Raw genomic sequence first — 23,134 nt, 5'->3', positions numbered from 1 at the left:
TTGGACAGGTCACAGTTGCAAAGGAGAACTTGTTCTCAACTAGCCAACCTGGTTAAATAAAGGTGAAATAAAAATAAAAATAAAATTACATTTTTGACAAATCACAAAGCAAATAAAGTGCTATCACCTCAAATACAAGCCTACTGCCTAGCCTAGCCATAGCGCGGAAATTAAAAAGGGTTGCCAGATTTGAGTGAAATCATTTTAGGACGATTTGTAGTCAGTAATACTTTAAGTTTATCAATTGTAAAACGGTAAACGGTAAACTTTACCGTGAAAAACATACTTACAAGCCCTTAAACAACAGTGCAGTTCAAGAAGAGTTAAGAAAAACATTTACCAAGTAGACTAAAATAAAAAGTAGTAATAAAAAGTAACACAATAAGAATAACAAGGCTATATACAGGGGGCACCGGTACCGTGTCAGTGTGCAGGGGGGTACAGGCTAGTTGAGGTAATCTGTACATGTAGGGGGGTGAAGTGACTATGCATAGACAACAAACAAACAGCGGGTAGCAGCATTGTTCAGCAGTCTTATGGCTTGGGGGTAGAAGCTGTTGAGGAGCCTTTTGGTCTTAGACATGGCGCTCCGGTACCGCTTGCCGCGCAGTAGCAGAGAGAAGTCTATAACTTGGGTGACTGGAGTCTCTGACAATTTTATGGGCTTTCCTCTGACACAGCCTATTATATAGGTCCTGGATGGCAGGAAGTTTGGCCCCTGTGATGTACTGGGCCGTTCGCACTACCCTCTGTAGCGCCTTACGGTCAGATACAGAGCAGTTTCCATACCAGGCAGTGATGCAACCGGTCAGGATGTTGTCGATGGTGGAGCTGTAGAACCTTTTGAGGATCTGGGGACCCAAATGTTTTCAGTCTCCTGAGGGGGAAAAGGTTTTGTCGTGCCCTCTTCATGACTGTCTTGGTGTGTTTGGACCATGATAGATCATTGGTGATGTGGACACCAAGAAACTGGAAACTCTCTACACCAATGTTAATGGGGGCCTGTTCGGCCCGCCTTTTCCTGTGGTCCACAATCAGCTCCTTTGTCTTGCTCAGTTTGTTGTCCTGGCACGGCACCACACTGCCAGTTCTCTGACCTCCTCCCTATAGACCGTCTCATTGTTGTCTGTGATCAGGCCTACCACTGATGTGTCATCAGCAAACTTAATAATGGTGTTGGAGGCGTGTTTGGCCATGCAGTCGTGGGTGAACAGGGAATTTAGGAGGGAACTAAGTACACACCCCTGAGGGGCCCTAGTGTTAAGAATCAGCGTGGCAGATGTGTTGTTGCCTACACTTACCACCTGGGGGCGGCCCGCCAGGAAGTCCAGGATTCACTTGCAGAGGAGGGTGATTGAGATTGCGTTATTTGTGGATCTGTTGGTGCGGTACGCAAACTGGTGTGGGTCTAGGGTGTCCGGGAAGATGCTGTTGATGTGAGTGCCACGGGGCGGTAATCATTTAGGCAGGTTACCTTCGCTTCCTTGGGCACAGGTTCTATGGTTGTCTGCTTGAAACATGTAGGTATTACAGACTCGGTCAGGGAGAGGTTGAAAATATCAGTGAAGACACTTGACAGTTGGTCTACGCATGCTTTGAGTACACGTCCTGGTAATCCGTCTGGCCCTTTGTGAATGTTGACTTGTTTAAAGGTTTTGTTCACATCGGCTACCGAGAGCGTTATCATACATTCATCCAGAACAGTTGATGTTCCCGTGCATGCTTCAGTGTTGCTTGCCTTGAAACGAGCATAAAAGGCATTTAGCTCGACTAGTAGGCTCGCGTCACTGGGCTCCTTGCGTCTTGGTTTCCCTTTGTAATCCGTAATAGTTTTCAAGCCCTGCCAGATCTGACGAGCGTCAGAACTGGTGTAGTAGGATTCAATCTTAACCCTGTATTGACGCTTTGCTTGTTTGATGATTCGTCCGAGGGCATAGCGGGACATCTTATACGCGTCCGGATTAGTCTCCCGCTCCTTGAAAGCGGCACCTCTAGCCTTTAGCTTGATGCGGAAGTTGCCTGTAATCAATGGCTTCTGGCTGGGATATGTACATGCAATCACTGTGGGGACAACGTCATCGATACACTTATTGGTGGTGTACTCCTCAATGCCATTGGATGAATCTTGGAACATATTCCAGTCTGTGCTAGCAAAACAGTCCTGTAGTGTAGCATCCGCATCATCTGACCACTTCCGTATTGAGAAAGTCACTGGTACTTTCTGCTTTAGTTTTTGCTTGTACGCAGGAATCAGGAGGATAGAATTATGGTCAGATTTGCCAAATGGAGGGCGGGGAGAGCTTTGTATGCATCTCTGTGTGTGGAGTAAAGGTGGTCTAGGATTTTTTCCCCTGGTTGCACATGTGACATGCTGGTAAAAATTTGTGAAAACTGATTTAAGTTTGCCTGCATTAATGTCCCGGGCCACTAGGAGAGACGCTTCTGGGTGAGCATTTTCTTCTTTGCTCATGGCCTTATAGAGTTGGTTGAGAGCGGTCTTAGTGCCAGCTTTGTTCTGTGGTGGTACTATAAATAGACGGCTAAGAATAATACAGATGAGAACTCTCTTGGTAGATAGTGTGGTCTACAGCTAAGGTACTCTACCTCAGACAAGCAATACCTCGAGACTTCTTTAATATTAGACATCGCGCACCAGCTGTTATTGACAAATAGACACACACCCCACCCCTCATCTTACCAGAGGTAGCGTCTCTGTTCTGCCGGTGCATGGAAAATCCCGCTGGCTCTATATTGCCGGTTCTTCGTTCAGCAACGTCTCAGTGAAACATATAATGTTAGTTTTTAATGTCCTGTTGGTCGGATAATCTTAATCGTAGGTCATCCATTTTATTTTCCAATGATTGCACGTTAGCAAGAAGAACGGATGGCTCGCCTACGGATTCTCAGAAGGCTGCCCGATCTGCGGCCCCTTTTCCTGGCGTCTTTTCTTCACCCAAAAGGCAGGGATCTGTGCCTGTTCCAGTGAAAGCAGGATATCCTTCTCGTCTGACTTGTTAAAGGAAAAAATGTCTTACAGTCCGCAATGAGTACTTGGGAAATCTTTTTGTATCCAAATCCGGCTTTAAACTTCACAACTGTATATCGGACCTGCCTGGTGTGTTCCTTGTTCTTCATGATGCTCTCTGCGCTTTTAACGGACCTCTGAGACTATCACAGTGCAGGTGCATTTATACGGAGACTTGATTACACACAGGTGGATTGTATTTATCATCATTAGTCATTTAGGTCAACATTGGATCATTCAGAGATCCTCACTGAACTTCTGGAGAGAGTTTGCTGCACTGAAAGTAAAGGGGCTGAATAATTTTGCACGCCCAATTTTTCAGTTTTTGATTTGTTAAAAAAGTTTGAAATATCCAATAAATGTCGTTCCACTTCATGATTGTGTCCCACTTGTTGTTGATTCTTCACAAAAAACTTCAGTTTTATATCTTTATGTTTGAAGCCTGAAATGTGGCAAAAGGTCGCAAAGTTCAAGGGGGCCGAATACTTTCGCAAGGCACTGTATGTGTCAAAAGGTTCAAAAACATACTACCAATCAATGCCAATGATTTAACAAAAGAAGGTTATTATTGGTTTGGCAGGGATGAATGGAACCAAACCAGTCAATATGAAACAAAGCGATGCAACTGTCATTATGAAGGACATTCAGAGTGGAAGATAGGAACTATTATGATCATTGAAAATATACATGTTAGCAATTATGACACTGCCAGGGTTTTCAGCTGAAAATGTCTATTTCAAGTCAGTTCAAATCAGATATAAACGCTCAACGAAAAATCCAGAACTAGTTCGTAAAAAACAGTACAGTATGCACTGGAATAAGTGTGTGTGTGTGAGTTGTATGTGTATTGACAGGTTGCCGTAGGACCTCTCCTGCTGGGCTCAGAGCTAGGCATAGTTCCCCCGGGGGGGGGGGGGGGAGGATGGGCTCTATTCAGACCGTTGCCATGGGCCTCAGCTGTTGCTAAGGACACCATCCACCATGCTGGTTTGGCTGCTGCAGCTCCTGGCACAGGAATGGATCTCTCTCTCTCTCTCTCTCTCTCCCGCTCTCTTTATCTCTCCCTCTCTTGTTCTCTCACTCTCTTTCTCTCCCTCGCTCCCTCCTTCTGCCTCTCACTCCCTCCCTCCTTCTCCCCTCCCTGTCCTCTCTTCTCCTCAGTGTATACTTACTAAGGTGACAGCGGAGGGGAGTCACAGCAAATAGAGAGAACAGAGGAACAGATGAACAGAGAGCAAGGTCAGAGAGTAGGAGAGGAGAAAGAGGAGAGAAACAACAGATCTGTTTAGCTAATGGTGGACAAACATCAGGCCAGCAGCAGGTCACCTCTATTCACCAGGCTCTGGGCCCTGGGCCCTGGGCTCAGGGGGCAGCCTGGGCTGGCTGACACCCTGCAGTACACTAACCTTTTTTTCCACTGGTGGCACTGGTGCTACCAACTGTTTCAGTTGATGGCACCAGCACATCATTTGGTCGCACCAATTTTTGTAATGTTTAGCTTGCCTGCTTTAACAGTCTATCATTGCACTGTACAACAATACTTAATTTTAGCCTATATAATTAAATCTGCAATATGTTACTTTTAGCCGATCCAACAAAATTCACATAGAAATGTGAGTTATAGACCTGTCATTTTCAATGGAAGCAAGCCTAAGAAGGGGTAGATCTGTTTTATTTGCACTATTTCTATGCTTCCCGTTCTTAAGTTTAGTTGTTGCGTCTTTTACTTTTGGTTTTGTACACCAGATTCAAACAGCTGAAAATACTATGTTTCTGGTTCTGAAAAATATATTTCACAGCAGTTTAGATGGTACAATGATTCTCTACACAATGACTGCTTGTTTTGTTACATAAACTGAAATTTGGCGAACTATTAGAATTTTAGCAACCAGGAAATGGCGGAGAGATTTCTGCATATTGCACCTTTAAATATACACAGTGCCTTTGGAAAGTATTCAGACCCATTTACTTTTTCCACAATTTGTTACGTTACAGCTTTATTCCAAAATGTATTAAATTGTTTTTCGTCCTCATTAATTTACACCCAAAATCCCGTAACTGAAATATCACAATTACATAAGTATTCAGACCCTTTACTCAGTACTTTGTTGAAGCACCTTTGGCAGTGATTACAGTATTGAGTCTTCTTGAGTATGACGCTACAAGCTTGACACACCTGTATTTGGGGAGTTTTTCCCATTCTTCTCTGCAGATCCTCTGCAGATCAGATAAAACCCGTTTTCACTATGTCATTATGGGGTATTGTGTTTAGATTTCTGAGGATTTTGTTGTTGTAGACATTGTAGAATAAGGCTGTAAGGTAACAAAATGTGGAAAAAGTCAAGGGGTCTGAATACTTTCCGAATGCACTGTATATATATCCATTACCTTGTGCATGGGCACGCTGAACCTCGACATGGCCAATTAGGGTGTTGGAAGGTCTCCATTTTTTATTATTATTTTACCCCATTTTTGTGGTATCCAATTGTTAGTAGTTACTATCTTGTCTCATCGCTAGAACTCTCATACGGCTTCGGGAGAGACAAAGGTCGAAAGCCATGCGTCCTCCGATACACAACCCAACCAAGCCGCACTGCTTCTTAACACAGCACTCATCCAACCCGGAAGCCAGCTGCACCAATGTGTCAGAGGAAACACCGAAATGTTGGTATCACGGTCTATCATGAACGACAGGTATGGGGCTGAAGTGAATTTGGCTTTGCTTGTCGTTGGCGTATGTTGGATTTACAGCCAATCTGTTCTTCTTCTGAATAATTAATTTGGTAAATGTAATTTCCTCTCTGCCTATATTATAAACTGTATTGAACTTTGTGCTTGTGCTTCCTACTGTCGATGTGAAACTTCAACGTTTTGAGTTTGAATTGTGTTGATGCAGTTGCGAATTTGGAATCGAAGGGTCCACACACTTTACAGTAAATGCAGTACATTGCCTTGTTTTTGTATCTCAACTACTGGAATTCTTTTATGCCTATTTATTTTTCAATGGCTGTGCCTGTGAATCCACCTCCTCCAAGGGAGAGGTGAGACTGAAGCCAAAGTGATTTATATAGACAAAGTGATGTAAATAAAGAGTCAGACACAGGTGTAGGACTGTCTTATGGTTCTTTTTTGGTCAATTGCAAATTACTGTTTGAATTAATCATGATGATAAAAAAAGCTAATTGTGAACCAAAAACATAACCAGCTAAGCATTTTCCACTGGCACTCTTGCGACCAATTAAACGTGTGTTGCACTGCCAAGTCAAATGGTCACAAATGCAACTGTTTTGGTCACAGTATCAAACCCTGCCCTGGGCTGAGGCTGACATGGAACACACATACAAGTTTCAGGTTTTATTAGTTGTATGTACGGGATACACATGATATACAACGTCCACCGAAATAACGCAACAACAATAGTAAACAAAAGATAAGAATACGAACACATAGTAAATGACACTGTAGAATATAATAAACATTTTAGCATCAGTATAATACAGGAAGGCACAATTTAAAGTGCAATATTTACACGAGAGCCAGGATCATGAAGATCACACTCCCTGTTGCTCCCTGTTAGGACACCTAATCTATGCAGGAGGGCAGGGAGTGTAGGCCTAGAGGTGTGGACTTAGGCTGTGCAGAGGGAAAAACATGGAGCTCCATGGGTGGGAGTAATCTGAACAGTCTCCTTACACCCAGGACCTACAGACCTCCAGACCTCTTGGCTTACACTCCCTGCCCGCCTGCCCTCTTTCTGGGTCTGAGAGTTCAGCTTACGGCCTGGACCTCCAGGCCTCTTGGCCTACACTCCCTACCCACCTGCCTGCCGTCTCTCTGGGCCTGAGAGTTCAGCTTACTCCCACCCATGGAGCTCCATGTTTTCCCCTCTCTACAGCCTCCACACCTTCAGGCCTCTAGGCCTAATAATAGCACAGACCAGGCTTGCTTGGTGGCCAAGCACACACACTCATGGAAGCACACTTGCACATATACACACAGGTCACATTTGAGGTGATTCAGCTTGACTATACAGGCATTGCCTGCCAGTTGCTATGGGGAACAGTAGAACTAGAGAATAACTTCCTCCACGTGTCGTCCTCCGCATTGCTTTCAACTCCTCAGCCCTTTGTCTGCCACGTTCAGCTGTGTCCCCCCCATCACCTCACCCCGTCCCCAGCCCCTTGACCCCATCACCTCAACCCGTCCCCTCGAGCCCAGCTCCATGACCCCATTCTCTCACCCCTGTACCCTCACCTCGACCCCCGTCCCCTCGACACCATCCCTTCACCCCTGTCCCCTCGCCCCGTCCCCTTGACCCATCCCCTTATCCCGTCCCCTTGACCCCATCACCTCACCGCATCCCCTCGACCCCTCGACTCCAGCCCCTTGACCCCATCACCTCACCCCATCCCCTCGACCCCATCCCCTTGACCCCATCACCTCACCCCATCCCCTCGACCCCATCCCCTTGACCCCATCACCTCACCCCATCCCCTCGACCCCAGCCCCTTGACCCATCCCCTCGAACCCAGAGGGGGTTGGGAGGGACACACCTGAACCAGCCTTTCATGTCCCTGTCCCCGGTTCCACAAACCCATCGAAACCAAATGTTTATTATCCACCAAAGAGATGAAAAGAATCAATGAGGCCAAATGCAGCAGGACATACTGTACTGTAACCAGGGTTGGACTGCTCTGTTCTCCAGCTCTAGAGGCAGGGCCTTCTGCACATACTGGCCTGGAGCATCACTCACATCTATCACATAGGAGATGTGTTTCTGAAAGGTGGGTTGTGGATTATTACACAAAGCCCACGCTGTGTGTCCTGCCAGCTTCAACATGATGAGTGAAGGAGCTACAGGCCTATGATAATCCCACGTGGGAATACATCCCTTTGGTCTCAGGCTCAATACTCCTTAACCCCTGACTCAGTAGTAAGGAGCAGGGATGTGGAACCAACGTTCATTGCCAGTATTCCCAGCTCCTCCCTTCATCTCTCTCTCCTCAGTTCTGGATTTGATCAGAGAGAGAGTTCTGCTGGGGGCTCTTTAAGCACTCCGTTCATCCTATAACGGTTCTATTTCTTCTCTCTTTTATCATCCCTTCTTTCTACATGTTCCTCTGCTTCCATCCCTGCCTGGCTATATCAAAGGGAGTTAGCAGCCCCCCCCCCCCCCCCAGGCTACACTCACCTCTCACTTAATGCAGTCACCTCTCTCTTCCCACCAAGACTATTCCCCTTGTGGAGAATATGGGCTCTAAAGCAGTAAATGAACCTTCTCACTCACATAGCATCACATTTAGATGATGCTACTCTTAGGTAATATAGACCCAGAATCATCTAGATGTATTTGAAAAATGGCAATCTTTCTCAGATTCTGACCCAGAGAGCCCTGAAGCTTGATGTAGGTCTCTGGGGGAAAGTTAGCTGCTATCCATTGTGGGGCGGCAGGGTAGCCTAGTGGTTAGAGCGTTGGGCTAGTAAGCAAAAGGTTGCAAGTTTGAATCCCCGAGCTGACAAGGTACAAATCTATCATTCTGCTCCTGAACAAGGCAGTTAACCCACTGTTCCTAGGCCGTCATTGAAAATAAGAATTTGTTCTTAACTGACTTGCCAGGTTAAATAAAGGTTAAAAAAAAATCAACTATGTTTGGCAATTATCCATTGGATAATATTTTAACAGGACACCAATAGAAGTTAATTCAGGGGGGATTTTAAAGCCTGTTACTCTGTAATTCAGAGCTGTTTTAAGAATTAGATGGAGGTGCTAGGAATCGAAGACAGCAGTCTAATGTGCCCATACTGTATGTTCCTCTCCAGCTCTACATATTATCCTCACCTCCCTGTCTCTGTTTCCCTACCCTTTAACCCCTGTCCCTCCATCAACACCCCTACTAAAACATGCCTGTTACCACAACAGCAGCACAACCCATAATCCACCAGCATTGGCTGGCTTCCCTTCGCCTTGCTCCACCCCTGCCCAGGAAATAGCTAGAGAAACAGCAGGAACTAGGCTGTAGGGAGAGAAACAGAGAAACAGAGAGAGAGCGAGAGGAGCTTGGATTGAATGGGGAAGCGGGAGAAGAAGGTGTGTGTGTGTGTGTGTGTGTGTGTGTGTGTGAGTGTGTGTGTGTGTGCGTGTGTGCGTGCGTGCGTGCCTGAGTGAGTGAGTGAGTGAGTAAGGGGAGGGGGTTCTTTGGGAAAGGAGCCAATCCAATTACAGGCAGCGGTACAGACTAGTCCTGGTTCCTGGTCCCTTCCTTCAGCTGCACTAAATTCACATTTCAACAGTATTTTCCTCCTCCTCCCCTCTCCCTTCTCTCTCCCTCTCTCTCTGTCTCTCTCTGCTCTGGGGGAATGGAGGAGGGGGAGGCAGGCAGAGTGCAGCTTAGATACATGAGGATGAGGCTCCAGTGCTGCTACGCCGTGTCACTGCCACTGCACCTACCAAGCATAACATCCTGCAAACCTATAGCCCTGTCCTGCTGTGATGCCCTGCCCTAGCCTGGTCCTCTCCACTGGTCCCCATGACCTGCCTAGCACCAGTTTATCAGCCTGCTGCAGTGGGAGAAGACAAGGTCTGGTGCTGCAGTGGGAGAAAACAGGGTCTGGGGCTGCAGTGGGAGAAAACAGGGACTGGGGCTGCAGTGGGAGAAAACAGTGACTGGGGCTACAGTGGGAGAAAATAGTGACTGGGGCTGCAGTGGGAGAAAACAGTGACTGGGGCTGCAGTGGGAGAAAACAGTGACTGGGGCTGCAGTGGGAGAAAACAGGGACTGGGGCTGCAGTGGGAGAAAACAGTGACTGGGGCTGCAGTGGGAGAAAACAGGGACTGGGGCTGCAGTGGGAGAAAACAGTGACTGGAGCTGCAGTGGGAGAAAACATGGACTGGGGCTACAGTGGGAGAAAACAGGGACTGGGGCTGCAGTGGGAGAAAACAGTGACTGGAGCTGCAGTGGGAGAAAACAGTGACTGGGGCTACAGTGGGAGAAAACAGGGACTGGAGCTGCAGTGGGAGAAAACAGTGACTGGGGCTACAGTGGGAGAAAACAGGGACTGGGGCTGCAGTGGGAGAAAACAGGGACTGGGGCTGCAGTGGGAGAAAACAGGGACTGGAGCTGCAGTGGGAGAAAACAGTGACTGGGGCTGCAGTGGGCGAAAACAGGGACTGGGGCTGCAGTGGGAGAAAACAGTGACTGGGGCTGCAGTGGGAGAAAACAAGGACTGGGGCTGCAGTGGGAGAAAACAGGGACTGGGGCTACAGTGGGAGAAAACAGGGACTGGGGCTGCAGTGGGAGAAAACAGTGACTGGGGCTGCAGTGGGAGAAAACAGGGACTGGGGCTGCAGTGGGAGAAAACAGGGACTGGGGCTGCAGTGGGAGAAAACAGTGACTGGGGCTGCAGTGGGAGAAAACAGGGACTGGGGCTGCAGTGGGAGAAAACAGTGACTGGGGCTGCAGTGGGAGAAAACAGGGACTGGGGCTGCAGTGGGAGAAAACAGTGACTGGAGCTGCAGTGGGAGAAAACATGGACTGGGGCTACAGTGGGAGAAAACAGGGACTGGGGCTACAGTGGGAGAAAACAGGGACTGGGGCTGCAGTGGGAGAAAACAGTGACTGGGGCTGCAGTGGGAGAAAACAGGGACTGGAGCTGCAGTGGGAGAAAACAGTGACTGGGGCTGCAGTGGGAGAAAACAGGGACTGGGGCTGCAGTGGGAGAAAACAGTGACTGGGGCTGCAGTGGGAGAAAACAAGGACTGGGGCTGCAGTGGGAGAAAACAGGGACTGGGGCTGCAGTGGGAGAAAACAGGGACTGGGGCTGCAGTGGGAGAAAACAGTGACTGGGGCTGCAGTGGGAGAAAATAGTGACTGGGGCTGCAGTGGGAGAAAACAGTGACTGGGGCTGCAGTGGGAGAAAACAGTGACTGGGGCTGCAGTGGGAGAAAACAGGGACTGGGGCTGCAGTGGGAGAAAACAGTGACTGGGGCTACAGTGGGAGAAAACAGGGTCTGGAGCTGCAGTGGGAGAAAACAGTGACTGGGGCTACAGTGGGAGAAAACAGGGACTGGAGCTGCAGTGGGAGAAAACAGGGACTGGGGCTGCAGTGGGAGAAAACAGGGAAACAGGGACTGGGGCTGCAGTGGGAGAAAACAGTGACTGGGGCTGCAGTGGGAGAAAACAGGGACTGGGGCTGCAGTGGAAGAAAACAGGGACTGGGGCTGCAGTGGGAGAAAACATGGACTGGGGCTGCAGTGGGAGAAAACAGGGACTGGGGCTACAGTGGGAGAAAGCAGGGACTGGGGCTGCAGTGGAAGAAAACAGGGACTGGGGCTGCAGTGGGAGAAAACAGTGACTGGGGCTGCAGTGGGAGAAAACTGTGACTGGAGCTGCAGTGGGAGAAAACAGGGACTGGGGCTGCAGTGGGAGAAAACAGTGACTGGGGCTGCAGTGGGAGAAAACAGTGACTGGAGCTGCAGTGGGAGAAAACAGGGACTGGGGCTGCAGTGGGAGAAAACAGTGACTGGGGCTGCAGTGGGAGAAAACAGTGACTGGAGCTGCAGTGGGAGAAAACAGGGACTGGGGCTGCAGTGGGAGAAAACAGGGAAACAGGGACTGGGGCTACAGTGGGAGAAAACAGTGACTGGGGCTGCAGTGGGAGAAAACAGGGACTGGGGCTGCAGTGGAAGAAAACAGGGACTGGGGCTGCAGTGGGAGAAAACATGGAGTGGGGCTGCAGTGGGAGAAAACAGGGACTGGGGCTACAGTGGGAGAAAGCAGGGACTGGGGCTACAGTGGGAGAAAACAGGGACTGGGGCAGGAACTAGCATGCATGACACACAGGGATGGCGTTACAGTAACCCCCTAAACAAACACGCTACCAAGCAGCCTCATCCTCTCCGCTCCTTCCCCTATCTCTTTGTCATGTATGGGTCAGGCTCCACGGCTCCACGGCTCAACACACAGGCTTCTGGGCTTTTCTCTCCTAGCCAGTCAGTCAGCCAGTCAGCCAGCCAGCGGGGCAGTGGACCGAGGAGCGGCGTCTCTCGGTGTGCCTCCCAATATCCTGGTTAATTCGCCCCCCATGCTGTGGCTGTGAGAGAGCATATGGTGGCACCAGCACCAGGCAGCCATGATGGTTTGCTTAGCAAGACATTGTCATACATGAAGGCAGAGATATTATGTGAAGAGAAGACACATTCTGTATGTGAGGAATGCAGCAGGGAGATGGAAAGGAAACTGTGCACATTACTGTACACACCAGAGTGGAGAGAACCGTGTTCTACTGTCTAACTCAATTTAACCATGTGGAACAAAAGGTCTAAATGATTAAGTATCTCAAACAAGGGGGATTACGCCGAATGAGTCTTCTTCAATTTCACATCCTTATTGGGGCACAGATTCAATTATGAATAAATAGATGAAGGAACCAAAATAACCCAGCCGGTCCATTGGTGTTGTCTCTCAGGGGCTAGGGAAACAGAGGGCGAGCAGAAACAGGTGGAAAGATGCTCTTACCAGCACAACTGTTATTTTCTCTCTCTATCCCGCTATCGTTCTCGCGCTCTCCTTCCCCCAATCTCCACCCCTGCCTCTTTCTTCCTCCCTCTCTCTCCATCTCTCTCGCTCCTTCCCCCAATCTCCACCCCTGCCTCTTTCTTCCTCCCGCTCTCTCCATCTCTCGCTCTCCTACCCCCACTCTCCACCCCTGCCTTTTTCTTCCTCCCTCTCTCTCCATCTCTCACTCTCCTTCCCCCAATCTCCACCCCTGCCTCTTTCTTCCTCCCTCTCTCTCTATCTCTCTCTCTCCTTCCCCCACTCTCCACCCCTGCCTCTTTCTTCCTCCCTCTCTCTCCATCTCTTGCTCTCCTTCCCCCAATCTCCACCCCTGCCTCTTTCTTCCTCCCTCTCTCTCTATCTCTCTCTCTCCTTCCCCCACTCTCCACCCCTGCCTCTTTCTTCCTCCCTCTCTATCCATCTCTCTCTCTCCTTCCCCCACTCTCCACCCCTGCCTCTTTCTTCCTCCCTCTCTCTCCATCTCTCGCTCACCTTCCCTCTAATGCTCTCTCTAGGAGTGACAGCTGGTGTTTTTAGGAGGACTGGATCTGTCCTGCTCCGGCCCATGTGACAGAGGCCCACACTGTCACTCAAGCTGTGACAGTTCCCAGGGGGGGAGGAGCCAAGGCGCAGCTGACAAATCCCACAATCTGCTTCCATACACTAGGAGGATCCATGACGCATAGTACCACCATGACCAATGGCAATTGATTGGATTGATACAGTAAGGCACTTTTCCAGATGCTCAAAGAGCTTTACATTACAATGTACAGGAAAAATTCACCTCACAAACCACCATCAACATCATTGACATGCAGCAAGGCAGCCTCAACAGCAGCCCAACACAGGGAGCCCTTCTAGACCACACATACATCACTCAACTGTTAAATACGTCTATTTCAATACCAAAACAGTGCTGACTGTGTAATGCCAGGTTAACCATATGAAGTAGCCTACTCTCCACCACGCAACACACTCCAATGTCTGCAACATCATTATAATCTTCCCATGTATAATAGGCACCTGATCCACTAGGTGCTCTATAAGCTGCTTGTTTTGGTGGCGGTGGGGTGAAATATGCCATGATAAGAGGACTGTCGGCCCTTAAAGCTACAGTCCAGATCTAACAATCTATTCAAATGTCATTTTCATTCAAAACAATTCTGCTGTTTTTCAAATGCCAGACGGGAGCTTTAACCGACAGCATTGTCTGGCAGCTCCAGCAGAGACAGAGGCTGGGTTTTGTGTGGGCCTGCTCTCTCTAGCCTCCCCCTCTCTCTGGGTTGCAGGAATAAAGGTCCCTATTAAAATTAATGGGCCAGTGGAGGTTATTCAGCACGGCCGCAATGAACAGAGCTCCTTCCACAAGGGGTAACATAATGAGCACTACAGAGGAACGACACCCCTGCCCCCCTAAGCCCTGCCAATCTACACCCCTGCCCCCCTACGCCCTGCCAATCTACACCCCTGCCCCCCTACGCCCTGCCAATCTACACCCACTGCCCCCCTACGCCCTGCCAATCTAGACCCCTTTCCCCCTACACCCCTGCAACCCTACGCCCTGCCCCCCTACGCCATGCCTATCTAGACCCCTGCCCCCCTACGCCCTGCCCCCTACGCCCTGCCCATCTTGACCCACTGCCCCCCTACGCCCTGCCAATCTACACCCACTGCCCCCCTACGCCCTACCCCCCTACGCACTGCCCCCCTACGCCCTGCCAATCTACACCGCCTGCCCCCCTACGCCCTGCCACTCTACACCCCTGCCCTCCTATGCCCTGCCCCCCTACGCCCTGCCCCCCTACGCCCTGCCACTCTACGCCCCTGCCACTCTACGCCCCTGCCACTCTACGCCCCTGCCACTCTACGCCCCTGCCACTCTACGCCCATGCCCCTCTACGCCCCTGCCCCTCTACGCCCCTGCCACTCTACGCCCCTGCCACTCTACGCCCCTGCCCCTCTACGCCCCTGCCACTCTACGCCCCTGCCCCTCTACGCCCCTGCCCCTGCCCCTCTACGCCCCTGCCACTCTACGCCCCTGCCCCTCTACGCCCCTGCCCCTGCCCCTCTACGCCCCTGCCCCTCTACGCCCCTGCCCCTCTACGCCCCTGCCACTCTACGCCCCTGCCCCTCTACGCCCCTGCCCCTCCACGCCCCTGCCCCTGCCCCTCTATGCCCCTGCCACTCTACGCCCCTGCCCCTCTACGCCCCTGCCCCTCTACGCCCCTGCCACTCTATGCCCCTGCCACTCTACGCCCCTGCCACTCTACGCCCCTGCCCCTCTACGCCCATGCCACTCTACGCCCCTGCCACTCTACGCCCCTGCCACTCTACGCCCCTGCCACTCTACGCACATGCCACTCTACGCACATGCCACTCTACGCACATGCCACTCTACGCACATGCCCCTCTGTCACAGGACTAAAAGCATTAAATATGGAGGAGAAAAGTTTCCACTCTGTCCTCCATCCAGACTGAGTCCCTGGAATAGAATAGCACCACTTGACAGTGTCTGAGGGTCTGAAGACCAGTCAGTGGACAGACTCCTCAGTCTCCAGAGGCCATGGCTTCGACAATTATGAAGTGGCTGGGTTCTCTTTAAATGGACCTTGAACTGGGACACCAGAATAGCCAAATGAGCTGGAGAAGACTGCCCAGAACAGAGTGCGATGGAGAGGAGTCTTCGTTGGCCTATGCTCCCTAAGGTGCGATGGGCTTAAGTACTGTAAGTCAGCATTTTAGAAACAAAAGCAGTGGCTGACGATAACTGCTGGTAACTGACCACAACTGCTAGTACCGGTAACTGACCTTTTTGAGGCGTCCGCTCTTGGTGCCGACAAAAGCCACGCAGTATCCGTTGTAGACGTAGGAGGTGACAGAGGTCATGCGGTCCCGTGTCTCTGTGTAGAGGGTGTGTCCCGTCACCAGCTGAGAGCCGCCAAGGGGCTGGTTGATGTCCAGACCACAGAACGAGTCATCGATGGGCACCGGCTGGAAGAGAGAGAGAGAGGTTAGAGATGGAAAAGAAAGCAAGGTTAGAGATAAAGAGAGGTTATAGATGGAGAAAGAGAAGTTATAGATGTAGCGAGAGAAGTTATAGATGGAGAGAGCGGGAGATTGTAGATGGAGAGAGGTTATACATGGAGAGAGGTCATAGATGGAGAAAGGGAAGTTATAGATGGAGAGAGAGAGTTTATAGATGGAGAAAGAGAGGTTATAGATGGAGAAAGAGAGGTTATAAATGGAGAGAGGTTATAGATGGAGAGAAGTTAAATATGGAGAGGTTATAGATGGAGAAAGAGAGGTTATAAATGGAGAAAGGTTATAGATGGAGAGATAAGTTATAGATGGAGAGATAAGTTATAGATGGAGAGATAAGTTATAGATGGAGAAAGAGAGGTTATAGATGGAGAGATAAGTTATAGATGGCGAGAGAGAAGTTATAGATGGAGAGATAAGTTATAGATGGAGAAAGAGAAGTTATAGATGGAGAAAGAGAAGTTATAGATGGAGAAAGAGGTTATAGATGGCGAGAGAGAAGTTATAGATGGAGAGATAAGTTATAGATGGAGAGATAAGTTATAGATGGAGAGATAAGTTATAGATGGAGAAAGATAAGTTATAGATGGAGAAAGAGAAGTTATAGATGGAGAAAGAGGTTATAGATGGCGAGAGAGAAGTTATAGATGGAGAGATAAGTTATAGATGGAGAAAGATAAGTTATAGATGGAGAAAGAGAAGTTATAGATGAAGAAAGAGGTTATAGGTGGAAAGAGAGAAGTTATAGATGGAGAAAGAGGTTATAGGTGGAAAGAGAAAAGTTATAGATGGAGAAAGACAAGTTATAGATGGAGAAAGAGGTTATAGATGGAAAGAGAGAAGTTATAGATGGAGAAAGAGGTTATAGGTGGAAAGAGAGAAGTTATAGATGGAGAAAGACAAGTTATAGATGGAGAAAGAGGTTATAGATGGAAAGAGAGAAGTTATAGATGGAGAAAGAGGTTATAGGTGGAAAGAGAGAAGTTATAGATGGAGAAAGAGGTTATAGGTGGAAAGAGAGAAGTTATAGATGGAGAAAGACAAGTTATAGATGGAGAAAGAGAAGTTATAGATGGAGAAAGAGAAGTTATAGATGGAGAAAGAAGTTATAGATGGAGAGAGAGAAGTTATAGATGGAGAGAGAGAGGTTATAGATGGAGAAAGAGAAGTTATAGATGGAGAAAGAAAAGTTATAGATGGAGAAAGAGAGTTATAGATGGAGAAAGAGAAGTTATAGATGGAGAGAGAGAAGTTATAGATGGAGAGAGAGAGGTTATAGATGGAGAGAGAGAGGTTATAGATGGAGAGAGAGAGGTTATAGATGGAGAAAGAGAGGTTATAGATGGAGAAAGAGAGGTTATAAATGGAGAGAGGTTATAGATGGAGAGAAGTTAAATATGGAGAGGTTATAGATGGAGAAAGAGAGGTTATAGATGGAGAAAGAGAAGTTATAGATGGAGAAAGAGGTTATAGGTGGAAAGAGAGAAGTTATAGATGGAGAAAGAAAAGTTATAGATGGAGAAAGAGAAGTTATAGATGGAGAAAGAGAAGTTATAGATGGAGAAAGAGCAGTTATAGATGGAGAAAGAGAAGTTATAGATGAAGAAAGAGGTTATAGGTGGAAAGAGAGAAGTTATAGATGGAGAAAGAGAAGTTATAGATGGAGAAAGAGAAGTTATAGATGGAGAAAGAGAAGTTATAGATGGAGAGAGAGAAGTTATAGATGAAGAAAGAGGTTATAGGTGGAAAGAGAGAAGTTATAGATGGAGAAAGAGAAGTTATAGATGGAGAAAGACAAGTTATAGATGGAGAAAGAGAAGTTATAGATGGAGAAAGAGAAGTTATAGATGGAGAAAGAGAAGTTATAGATGGAGAAAGAGAAGTTATAGATGAAGAAAGAGGTTATAGGTGGAAAGAGAGAAGTTATAGATGGAGAAAGAGAAGTTATAGATGGAGAAAGACAAGTTATAGATGGAGAAAGAGAAGTTATAGATGGAGAAAGAGAAGTTATAGATGGAGAAAGAGAAGTTATAGATGGAGAAAGAAAAGTTATAGATGGAGAAAGAGAAGTTATAGATGGAGAAAGAGAAGTTATAGATGGAGAAAGAGGTTATAGGTGGAAAGAGAGAAGTTATAGATGGAGAAAGAGAAGTTATAGATGGAGAAAGAGAAGTTATAGATGGAGAAAGAGAAGTTATAGATGGAGAAAGAGAAATTATAGATGGAGAAAGAGAAGTTATAGATGGAGAAAGAGGTTATAGATGGAGAAAGAAAAGTTATAGATGGAGAAAGAGAAGTTATAGATGGAGAAAGAGAAGTTATACGTGGAGAAAGAGAAGTTATAGATGGAGAAAGAGAAGTTATAGATGGAGAAAGAGAAGTTATAGATGGAGAAAGAGAAGTTTTAGATGGAGAAAGAAAAGTTATAGATGGAGAAAGAGAAGTTATAGATGGAGAAAGAGAAGTTATAGATGGAGAAAGAAAAGTTATAGATGGAGAAAGAGAAGTTATAGATGGAGAAAGAGAAGTTATAGGTGGAAAGAGAGAAGTTATAGATGGAGAAAGAGGTTATAGGTGGAAAGAGAGAAGTTATAGATGGAGAAAGAGAAGTTATAGATGGAGAAAGAGGTTATAGGTGGAAAGAGAGAAGTTATAGATGGAGAAAGAAAAGTTATAGATGGAGAAAGAGGTTATAGGTGGAAAGAGAGAAGTTATAGATGGAGAAAGAGAAGTTATAGATGGAGAAAGAGAAGTTATAGATGGAGAAAGAGGTTATAGGTGGAAAGAGAGAAGTTATAGATGGAGAAAGAAAAGTTATAGATGGAGAAAGAGAAGTTATAGATGGAGAAAGAGAAGTTATAGATGGAGAAAGAGGTTATAGGTGGAAAGAGAGAAGTTATAGATGGAGAGAGAGAAGTTATAGATGGAGAGAGAGAGGTTATAGATGGAGAGAGAGAGGTTATAGATGGAGAAAGAGAGGTTATAGATGGAGAAAGAGAGGTTATAAATGGAGAGAGGTTATAGATGGAGAGATAAGTTAAATATGGAGAGGTTATAGATGGAGAAAGAGAGGTTATAGATGGAGAAAGAGAGGTTATAAATGGAGAAAGGTTATAGATGGAGAGATAAGTTATAGATGGAGAAAGATAAGTTATAGATGGAGAAAGAGAAGTTATAGATGGAGAAAGAGAGAAGTTATAGATGGAGAAAGAGAGGTTATAGATGAAGAGAGGTTATAGATGGAGAAAGAGCGAGAGAGGTTATAGATGGAGAAAGAGAGGTTATAGATGGAGAGAGAGAGGTTATAGATGGAGAGAGAGAGGTTATAGATGGAGAGAGAGAGGTTACAGATGGAGAGAGAGAGATTATAGATGAAGAGAGGTTATAGATGGAGAAAAGGAGTGATTATAGATGGAGAAAGAGAGAAGTTATAGACGGAGAAAGAGAGGTTATAGATGGAGAGAGAGGTTATAGATGGAGAGAGAAAGGTTATAGATGGAGAAAGAGAGAGAGCAGGAGATGTGGGAAGAAAGAGGGAGAGAGACAGAATGAGACACAGTAGATCCTAGTGCATCCTTCTCCCTGGCTGCCAGACGTACATTTTGCTGTCTTTCTGTTCCACTTGGTAGACATGTCTTTGCTGTGCTTGAACGAGCCCCACCTTGCACTCACCCTGCCTCATTACACAGGGATATGATCACATCAGGGCAGGAGGAGGAGAGCCTGCTTACTAAGTATGGCTTCTACCATACGAAGCTTCTCTACACTGCAGGAAAACATACACAGTTATTGATGTAATGGACAGTGAAACAACTAGAGAATCAGGCTGGAGGACTGCTCACTCGAAGAGAAAAATGACCTGCCAAAATGTCTGATAAAATCTCCTTCTCAATAGAAATCTAAACTATGCAGAATCACGACGGTGCCGGCAGACTCATTTAAACTGTCCTTCATTTGGTTGGGAATGGAGCTCCACATCAAATCACATCAGAGGAGGGAGGGGCTGGGCTGTGTCTATGGTGGTGACCAAGGCCACCGTGTGCGTGGCAGGGTTTCCACTAGTTACCACAGCTACAGTTGAAGTCGGAAGTTTACATACACCTTAACCAAATACATTTAAACTCAGTTTTTCACAATTCCTGACATTTAATCCTAGTAAAAAATCCCTGTTTTAGGTCAGTTAGGATCACCACTTTACTTTCAGAATGTGAAATGTCAGAATAATAATAGAGAGAATGATTTGTAGGCTTCCTTGCTCACACACGCCTTTTCAGTTCTGCCCAGAAATGTTCTATAGGATTGAGGTCAGGGCTTTGTGATGGCCACTCCTATACCTTGACTTTGCTGTCCTTAAGCCATTTTTCCACAACTTTGGAAGTATGCTTAGGGTCATTGTCCATTTGGAAGACCCATTTGCGAACAAGCTTTAACTTCCTGACTGATGTCTTGAGATGTTTCCCTACCTCATGATGCCATCTATTTTGTGAAATGCACCAGTCCCTCCTGCAGCAAAGCACCCCAACAGCAAGATGCTGCCACCCCCGTGCTTCATGGTTGGGATGGTGTTCTTCGGCTTGCAAGCCTCCCCCTTTTCCTCCGAACATAACGATGGTCATTATGGCCAAACATTTCTAGTTTTGTTTCATCAGACGAGAGGACATTTCTCCAAAAAGTACGATCTTTGTCCCCATGTGCAGTTGTAAATTGTAGTCTGGCTTTTTTATGGAGGTTTTGGAGCAGTGGCTTCTTCCTTGCTGAGCGGCCATTCGGGTTGCGTCGATATAGGACTAATTTTACTGTGGATATAGATACTTTAGTACCTGTTTCCTCCAGCATCTTCACAAGGTCCTTTGCTATTGTTCTGGGATTGATTTGCACTTTTCGCACCAAAGTACATTCATCTCCAGGAGACAGAATGTGTCTCCTTCCTGAGCGGTATGACGGCTGCGTGGCCCCATGGTGTTTATACTTGCGTACTATTGTTTGTACAGATGAGCGTGGTATCTTCAGGCGTTTGGAAATTGCTCCCAAGGAGGAACCAGACTTGTGGACGTCTCCAATTTTTTTTCTGAGGTCTTGGCTGATTTATTTTGATTTTCCCATGATGTCAAGCAAAGAGGCACCGAGTTTGAAGGTAGGCCTTGAAATACATCCACAGGTACACCTCCAATTGACTCACATGATGTCAATTAGCCTATCAGAAGCTTCTAAAGCCATGACATCATTTTCTGTAATTTTCCAAGCTGTTTAAAGGCATAGTCAACTTAGTGTTTGTAAACTTCTGACCCACTGGAATTGTGACACAGTGAATTATAAGTGAAAAAATCTGTCTGTAAACAATTGTTGAAAAAATGCCTTGTGTCATGCACAAAGTAGATGTCCTAACCGACTTGCCAAAACTAAAGTTTGTTAACAAGAAATGTGTGGAGTGGTTGAAAAACGAGTTTTAATGACTCCAACCTAAATGTATGTAAACTTCCGGCTTCAACTGTATATCCTAAAAATGTATGAAAACAAAATGTGCTTTTTAAGTTAAGGCTAGGGATAAGGCTAGGGTTAGGGTTAAGGTTAGGGATAGGCTAGGGCTAAGGTTAGGGATAAGGCTGGGGTTAAGGTTAGGAACAAGGCTAGGGTTAAGGCTAGGGCTAAGGCTAGGGTTAAGGCTAAGGCTAGGGTTAAGGATAGGGTTAAGGTTTGGGTTAAGGCTAGGGTTAAGGCTAGGGTTAGGGTTAAGGCTTGGGTTAAAGCTTGGGTTAAGGTTAGGGTTAAGTCTAAGGTTAGGGTTAAGGTTAGGGCTAAGGCTTGGGTTAAGGTTAGGGCTAAGGGTTAAGGCTAAGGTTAGGGTTAAGGCTAGGGTTAAGTCTAAGGTTAGGGTTAAGGTTAGGGCTAAGGCTTGGGTTAAGGTTAGGGCTAAGGGTTAAGGCTAAGGTTAGGGTTAAGGCTAGGGTTAAGTCTAAGGTTAGGGCTTAGGCTTGGGTTAAGGTTAGGGCTAAGGGTTAAGGCTAAGGTTAGGGTTAAGGCTAGGGTTAAGTCTAAGGTTAGGGTTAAGAGTTAGGGTTAAAGCTTGGGTTAAGGCTAGGGTTATGAGTTAGGGTTAAGGGTTGGGTTAAGGCTAGGGTTAAGAGTTAGGGTTAAGGGTTGGGTTAAGGCTAGGGTTAAGTCTAAGGTTAGGGTTAAGGTTAGGGCTAAGGCTTGGGTTAAGGTTAGGGTTAAGGTTAAGGCTAGGGTTAGGGTTAAGGCTTGGGTTAAAGCTTGGGTTAAGGTTAGGGTTAAGAGTTAGGGTTAAGGGTTGGGTTAAGGCTAGGGTTAAGTCTAAGGTTAGGGTTAAGGTTAGGGCTAAGGTTTGGGTTAAGGTTAGGGTTAAGAGTTAGGGTTAAGGGTTGCTAAGGGTTGGGTTAAGGCTAGGGTTAAGTCTAAGGTTAGGGTTAAGGTTAAGTTTAAGGCTTGGGTTAAGGTTAGGGCTAAGGCTTGGGTTAAGGTTAGGGTTAAGAGTTAGGGTTAAGGTTAAGTCTAAGGTTAGGGTTAAGAGTTAGGGTTAAGGGTTGGGTTAAGGCTAGGGTTAAGTCTAAGGTTAGGGTTAAGGTTAGGGCTAAGGTTAGGGTTAAGGTTAGGGTTAAGGTTAGGGTTAAGGTTAGGGTTAAGGTTAGGGTTAAGGTTAGGGTTAAGTCTAAGGTTAGGGTTAAGGTTAGGGTTAAGGTTAGGGTTAAGGTTAGGGCTAAGGCTTGGGTTAAGGTTAGGGTTAGGGTTAAGGTTAGGGTTAGGGTTAGGGTTAAGGTTAGGGCTAAGGCTTGGGTTAAGGTTAGGGTTAAGTTTAAGGTTAGGATTAGGGTTAAGGTTAGGGTTAGGGTTAAGGTTAGGGCTAAGGCTTGGGTTAAGGTTAGGGTTAACAAGCATTTCGCTACACTCGCATTAACATCTGCTAACCATGTGTATGTGACAAATAAAATTTGATTTGATTTGATTTGGTTAGGGTTAAGGTTAGGGTTACGGTTAAGGTTGGGGTTAGGGTTAGGGTTAAGGTTAAGGTTAGGGTTAGGGTTAAGGTTAGGGCTAAGGCTTGGGTTAAGTTTAAGGGTTTGGTGTAACCCTATCTCCCTCGCGATGCTACACAACAGCACACCACGCTACACTCGTAAAGCCTCGTAAAGCGTAAAGCCATGAGCGGAGTGAAAAGAGATAATGCTGTCGGGCATAAAAGCTTCAGCCTCGTAGACTCGCACCCTCAGCCACCCTATCCTTGTGGAACAAACATCATCTCCCTTTCTTCACAGCTCTCAAAAGAGCATGGATGGAGAGAGTGGGCCCACTCCACGGTCATATGAAAGCTAAGCAGGAAACAGGCAGCTAAATGCCGGTGTTTAGCAGTATTTATGTCTGTTACTCGGTGAAGGTACAACATGTCTAAAATGATTTGAGCTGGTTTATGTTTCAGCGTGCAGAGGCCCTATCTGGGGATCTGTGTCTGTCACAGACAGAGAGAAGCAGTCTGAATCAGATGAGAGATCTATAGTTGGAG

The 23,134-nt window shown here is 46.8% G+C and overlaps 1 protein-coding gene across 2 annotated transcripts in view; it reads right to left on the bottom strand.

The window, feature by feature from the left end:
- The window catches only part of LOC110531229 (plexin-A2-like), a 435,878-nt gene that overhangs the window by 347,676 nt on the left and 65,068 nt on the right, over positions 1-23,134 (bottom strand). For both annotated transcript variants that reach the window (XM_036988562.1, XM_036988563.1), the window contains exon 3: positions 15,388-15,570. In XM_036988562.1, the coding sequence (XP_036844457.1) occupies positions 15,388-15,570 (183 nt within the window). The remainder of the gene's footprint in view (positions 1-15,387; positions 15,571-23,134) is intronic.

The sequence above is a fragment of the Oncorhynchus mykiss genome, chromosome 9 (assembly GCF_013265735.2).
Source record: "Oncorhynchus mykiss isolate Arlee chromosome 9, USDA_OmykA_1.1, whole genome shotgun sequence".
NCBI classification, from domain to species: domain Eukaryota; kingdom Metazoa; phylum Chordata; class Actinopteri; order Salmoniformes; family Salmonidae; genus Oncorhynchus; species Oncorhynchus mykiss.
This window is presented reverse-complemented; position numbering and strand designations above follow the sequence as displayed.